The sequence below is a fragment of the Lipotes vexillifer genome, unplaced genomic scaffold, assembly GCF_000442215.2.
Source record: "Lipotes vexillifer unplaced genomic scaffold, Lipotes_vexillifer_v1.1 scaffold1359, whole genome shotgun sequence".
Taxonomy (NCBI): Eukaryota; Metazoa; Chordata; class Mammalia; order Artiodactyla; family Lipotidae; genus Lipotes; species Lipotes vexillifer.
This window is the reverse complement of record NW_006771596.1, coordinates 876,138-882,226: the sequence shown is the minus strand read 5'-3', so window position 1 is coordinate 882,226 and position 6,089 is coordinate 876,138. Positions and strand designations below refer to the sequence as shown.

Below are 6,089 nucleotides of genomic sequence, written 5' to 3'. Positions count from 1 at the left end.
CCCCCTCCCCCTCCCCCGTCTGGAGCCTACAGCTTTGCCCAATCCCCGAAGCTCCCTCTGGGCCTCCTCCCCTCCCAAGGAAGGGGCGTGACCCCCTCATTCTCTCCCTAATGGCTTCTCTTCCTCTCTCTGCAGCCCCAGACGAATAGCACCAAAAACAGTGCAGCTGCCACCAGCCCCAAGGGGACACTTCCTCCAGCTGCCCTGGTACTGAACCTCTCAGCCCCCCACTTCTCGGCCCTCCGGTACCCCGGCTGTGTGGTGGCCACCTGTCGGGAGGCCTGGGGTAAAGCTGGGGTCTGGCTGCCAGCCTGTCTCTGACAGATGACACTTAGCCCTTCCAGCCCCACCGCCACTCGGGTGTGGGAGTGAGGGTGGACTCCAGTTCAGGCCGTGCCGGAGAGCCGCTCTGGGTGCAGCGGACAGGCCCCTGCTGACTTGTGGGTCAGCAGTGAGAGCCCATCAGGGAGCCGGTGAGGCTGAGAGCCAGGATCCAGGGCACCAACCTTGCTCGGCCTCTCTGCTCGCAACGGGCTGACCCAGAGATCGGCCCGGGGAAGCTCTGCAGGGAGAGTGGCCCGGGGGTTGGGGGTGAGGACAGGCTAGGTGGCGGGGACTCCCCCGCCAACCCCTCTCCTGGGTGCTGCAGGGGTGCGCTGTCTGGGAGGTGGGGGCCTTTGGTTTCTCCCCAGGAAGAATGCGTGGGCCTGACCTTAGCTTCAGAGCCCAGTGATCTGGAGGGAGACAGAGACCCCTTGGTGGTTTCCCTGGTGACGGCCCAGCAGCAGCTGTCGGGTCTAGGGCAGCAGCAGCCATGGCGTTTCCCATCAGTCTGTGTCCTGCAGGCCTCGAGGCAGGTGTGGGGAGATACACTTCTATGGCTGTGCTGGCCTGTGGCTGCCTGGAGTGTTCAGGGGTTCCTGCTGGGGAGGCCTGGGCAGACGTGAGGTCAGAGGGACCCGTCAGCACCAGCCCTCACCTGGAGGGTCCTGTCCAGGGGACAGAGCTGGTGGTGCGGGGTTGTGGCCAGCAGGTACCGGCCCTCCTGCCCAGTATGCTGTGCGCCTGTTGTGTCTCGTGTAGAGCAGGCCATCCCGAGAGGCTGGGGTTTGCTGGTCTGCAGGTTCTGAGTTTGCTGAAAGCACACTTGGTGTCCCCGCAGGCCCCAGGCCTTGCTTCTGGGAGTGAGCCCTGGACCGCCCCGTGTGGAGGCTGGGTTTGCCGAATGGCCATACAGCGAATGGGAGGGCGGCCTTGGCCCAGGAGGGGAGGGTCCCACGTGCCGGCCTTGCAGCCAGCCCCCTCTCGGACCCCATCCATCCCATGTGCCACCCCACCCCCATGACATCTTCAAACTGTGCCCCGCCCATGCCGAGGCAGCGGCTGCAAAGGGAGGGGGCGGAGCGCCGGAGGCGGGGCCCCCAGCGTGTGGCTTCTCGCCGCCGCCCTCAGGCGCACGCTCTCCATCGCCCTCCCGTCGCAGGCGCCGGCGAGGTCCCGGCAGGTCTGCTTGTTCCATCCACATCGTCCCAGGTTTCTCTCCAGCTGCCCTGCTGCCCGCTGGCCATCTGCCGCCGTCCTGCTGCGCTGCCACCCTCTCCCCTCCTCTCCTCTGCGGGGCCTCCGCTCCTCCTCGTCTCACTTCCCTCTTTCCTTCCTCTGTGCTTCCTTCTTCTGTAGGAACCTCAAACCACCGTCATTCATAACCCAGTGGACGGGATCAAGGTACTGCGCGTTCCTCACCGCCCTCTTGGGAGCGTCTGCTCAGGCAGTAGGCAGACCCCCTGGCCCTGGGGAAGCTCTGGGATGTTGACCCCGGGGAAGCATTTGTGCCAAGACAACTGTGCAGGGACCCCTCCCAAGGCAGTACAGAGCCCCCCAGGTCCGCGGGCTGCTCCCTCTTGGGGAAAGGCCCCAGCTGCTGCCCTTTTTGGAGGCATGGTTGTACCGAGTCCAGGGTGGACGCAGGAGCCTGGGCTTCCTCATGTCCTGAGCAGGGTCCACTTCTCAGACCCTCTCCATCCTGCCTTGGCGATGGCCAGGCCCAGCCTAGCCAGGAGCAGCTGAATGCAGGGCCCATTTCAGAGGCTCAGGGCGCCAGGAAGAGCCTGGGTGTCCTCCGTGATGCGCGGCCAGGGCTGCGTGCTCCGGGGGAGAAGGGCCGGCGTGGGCTGCCCGGCGTGCCCCCGAGTGTGGGGCGGGGGAGAGGGGAGCAGCACAGACTCCCCCCTGACCGCACCCATCGCTCGTCGCCTCTGCCCGCTGCGCCCGGTGCTGCCCGCTGAGCTGACCCCTCCTCCTGCCCCTCCTCTCTGCTCTGGCATCAGCTCCCATCCCATCGGCATCTTCACCCCGGGGCCAGGGAAGGGGCTGGCTCTCTGGGGTCGGGGGAGGGATGGGTGGGCGGCCACGCTGTGTTTCCAGAACCAGACTTCCACCCGGGCCTGGGATCCTCAAAGGGTCCCCACACACCATGGGCCAGGACCAGGGGGCCTTGGGCACCTGGCTCTGGGCCGGCCCCCAGGCTGAAGGTGCTAGGAAGAGCCCGGGTGTCCTCTGTGACTCGGGGCCAGGGATGGGTGTTCCTAGGACGCTGTGTCTGGAGTGAGGCTTCCGGGGCTGTGGTGTGAGCCCTGATCCTACAGCCTGTAGACACCCGCATTCCTGGCCCAGGGACCAAAGCAGTGTGTCCTGTGAGGGGGCTGGAGGGGGCGTGGGGTCCCTTAGGGACCCTGTTAAGATGTTCCTTCTGAGGAGCAGGCAGGCCTTCTGGGGACTCAATGACAGGTGGCTGGCACCTGGTTTTATATCTGAAGGGCAGTAAGCCAGGAGTGAGGTAGGAGGTGCTGGGGCCACCTCTCTGCCCTTAAGGCCACCTGAGAGGTAAGGCCAGGCCTGGCTGGACGGTCCAGACCTGGGGAGGAGGTGTGGTTGCTGCTGCAGCCTGTCTGGGCCAGGCCAGGGTTCCTGAGCACCTGCTGGAAGCTTCTGCCCTGTCTGCCAAAATGCATGGGCTGTGGATGATTTTCTGCTTCACCCGGAGTCTTGGAATTCCAAAAAGCTTGTTTTTCTCTCTTGTTAATGAGTCATCTGAGCACACGGAGTCTTTCCACTGGGTGTGCCTTGTGGGGAGAAGGGGAAGTTGGGGTCCTCAGCTGTTGGGGACATGGTGGCCCAGCCTGTGGACAGGTGACCCCTGGGGCTGGTGTGAAGCTCCAGCGCCGCCTGTGGGTTTCTGGGGTTCAGGCCACGTCCTGACCCGTTGTCTCCCCGTGTCTCCCCAGGAGTCATCTGACAGCACCCACACCACCATAGAGGACGAAGACACAAAAGGTCCCCCAGCTCCCCACCTGCGGGGGCAGCGGGGCGGGCCACTGGCGGGTGGGGAGCTGGGATGGAGAAAGGCCGAGGCCTGTGATGCGGGCGTGTCCCCCAGGGCTGACCCTGCTCAGAGCTGCAGTCCCACCTGAGCCTGGGTACAGACCGGCACCGGGCAGTCTCCGGCATAGCATCCAAGCAGAGCCTGACGGGCCCGGGCTCCCTGAGCAGCGAGGAAGCCACTGCCCTGGGTGGGCCGGTTCTCTGCACGGGCCCCCAGATTGCTCTGGGGGCTGTGCACCCAGTTCCCACGGTTGAATTTGCTGTTTCTTCTCTCAAAGGTCCTTAAACCTATGCCTGCCCGGCTGGCAGTTGATTCGTGGACGGGCAGCAAGGGGCGTTTCCTGGGCTCGTTGTGGGATTGGGGGGGTGGGCTGCAGAGACTCGAGCTCCAACCCACTCTCAGGGCTCCCAGGCTGAGCTGGGCCATGCTCCGTCTGTGCCCCACAAGGGCCCCAGGGTGCCAGGCGCCATGTGCTCACCCAGGGCCCCCTCTTCCACCCTCGGCTTTCTCAGCTGCCCCCAGGGAGAGGATCTGGTCCCCACTCCACTCAGGCCAGGCCGCCCGTCCCCACGTGGAGGGCCCGCCTGACCCTCTCGGCCACACGCTTGTAGATGAGCGCTGGGTGCCCTCAGGGCTGCCCCTGGGCTGGACAGTGGCCACTCTGCCAGTTTAGGGGGGATGCAGTGACCCTGTCCTGAGTATTCTCCCTGCCCCAGAGTGGAAGCGAACATAAAGCTTTGGCCTCTGGACACAGGGAGGGTGGACGTTCACGTGTTTTCTCCAGACTGCAGGCCCCGAACCATCAGCATGGAGCATGGAGGTCATCCAGACCTCTCCCAGGCCCTGTCCTTGCGGTTCTGTCCCTGCCTCAGCAGGCTGGGGGCCTGAGGCAGCCCGAGCCTGCAGGAGCATAGGGGAGACGGCCAGCCCGGCCAGCCTCGTCCCAACCCCTTGTCTGGCTGGGAGAGGGTGGGCAGATGCCCGAGGGGTCTCGTGGGGCAGGGCAGGGCAGGCACAGGGGCCCCGGGGGACTGTCACCTCAGCTGTGTCATCCGTCAGATGCGGAGAAGCCTCAGTGGGCCCAGGCCTGGCCTCTGCTGGCCTTGGCACACAAACTTCTCACCTGGAGGCCGGCCTTCGAAGGCCCCGTGTCCAGCCCTGCACGTGGTCCTGTGTCTGCCTCACATACCGGCTGTGATTGCACAGCCCTGGGCACGCGGGGGTGATGGCGCCCCAGGAGCCCTGGACCCCACTGCGTGGTTCTCCAACTTAGCCCCTCTGGTCCTTCCCCTGCACTCCCCCTCCTCTCCTGCGTGTCCTCACCTGCGTGTTCACGTCTCATCTGTCCGCTCAGCCCCCAGGGTCCCCGACATCTTGAGCTCCGTGAGGAGGGGCTCGGGGACCCCAGAAGGCGAGGGCCCCCCGTCCTGCCCGCCTCCGGCTCCCATAAGCCCCCTGCCCACCCCATGTAAGTAGCCGGGCCCCTGCTGCTGCGGGGGTCTCCCTGAAGGGCCTGCAACTCCTCTGAGGGGGCGCTTGAGAGCCAAGGGCCGGCCGAGCTTGGGCACCAGCCTGCCCCCGACAGCCCCCCTCTGAGGCCCCCCAGGGCCTCTGCCCCTCAAGCCCTCCTCCGTGCGGGCCTTCCCCACTGGCCTGGGGGGCCGCCTGGTCCACCATTCTGCTCGGGTGTCAGGGCCAGGGCTCCTTGATGCTGAGACAGGCCCCAGGGCGGGAGAGACCAGAGGCCCTGCTTCCTCTCCCCCAGCCTCGCCTGGCAGCCTCCTCATATGTCTGCCTCCTGTCCACCCAGCCCCCAGAATCTGTGACATCCTGAGCTCCGTGAGGAGGGGCTCGGGGACCCCGGAAGCCGAGGGCCCCCCGCCCACCCCATGTAAGTAGTGCCCCAGGCCTGCTGCTTCTGCTGCCCAGCGGCTCCTGCGTCCTGCCGTGCACGGCCTCAGCTGCTCCCAGGCTAACTGTCTGGCCTGGCTGGCCGTCGGGGGGGCACACGCGCTAACTGCCCCCACCCCGGTTCCCCGACCCTCACCTCCCACACTGCTCCCCGCACTGCTGTCCAGGGCCCCAGGCCTCTCCCCCGGAGGGTCTCCCAGGCCTAGGGCAGCCGGCAGGGCCCCTCTGAGGCCGCCCACCCACGTGCCCTGCCCCTCGGGCCCTGGGCCGTGCCCTTGCCAGTCACCCTGACTCCGTGTGGGCCCCGGGGAGCCCAGGCCCAAGGAGCTATTATAGAAATCCTCTCAACCACAGGCCTGTGGGTTTAAGGGGAGAAGAAAGGGCCCAGCCTCCCTGCAGAACTGGGTTCTCCACAGAGGGGCCGGACGTTCTGCTCATCCTTCACTCACTCACCCCTTCCTCACCTGTCGGGCACTGACCGAGGGCCTGTCCTGCACTGGGCTGCCTCCTCTGTCCCTTCCTGGGCCAGGCTGCCCTTCAATGGAGGGCACCCTCTGCCCGCAGCAGCTCTCTACGCGCCCCCACAGACCTGGTCAGACAGGTGCAGCTGCCTGAACGTTCCTGAAGCTTCCCCCTGTGCCCCACACCCCTCTCTGTCACGCTCCACTGCTACGTCCCTTCTCTACTCCTCTCTGTCCCCCTCCATCCCCCATGTCCCCTCAAGACCCCCTCCGTCCCCCCATGTCCCCCCTGTGTCCCCCTCCATCCCCCATGTCCCCTTGTGTCCCCCTCCATC

The 6,089-nt window shown here is 66.2% G+C and overlaps 1 protein-coding gene across 9 annotated transcripts in view; it reads left to right on the top strand.

The window, feature by feature from the left end:
• Positions 1 to 6,089, top strand: part of CAMK2B (calcium/calmodulin dependent protein kinase II beta) — a 95,685-nt gene that overhangs the window by 81,343 nt on the left and 8,253 nt on the right. For 4 of the 9 annotated variants that reach the window (XM_007446997.1, XM_007446996.1, XM_007446999.1 and 1 more), the window contains 3 exons: positions 136 to 207; positions 1,681 to 1,725; positions 3,285 to 3,333. The exons of 1 other annotated variant lie outside the window; for it this stretch is intronic. In XM_007446997.1, coding sequence (XP_007447059.1) covers positions 136 to 207; positions 1,681 to 1,725; positions 3,285 to 3,333 — 166 coding nt within the window. The remainder of the gene's footprint in view (positions 1 to 135; positions 208 to 1,680; positions 1,726 to 3,284; positions 3,334 to 6,089) is intronic. 4 more of the 9 variants (XM_007447001.1, XM_007447004.1, XM_007447000.1 and 1 more) reach the window with 3 other exon arrangements.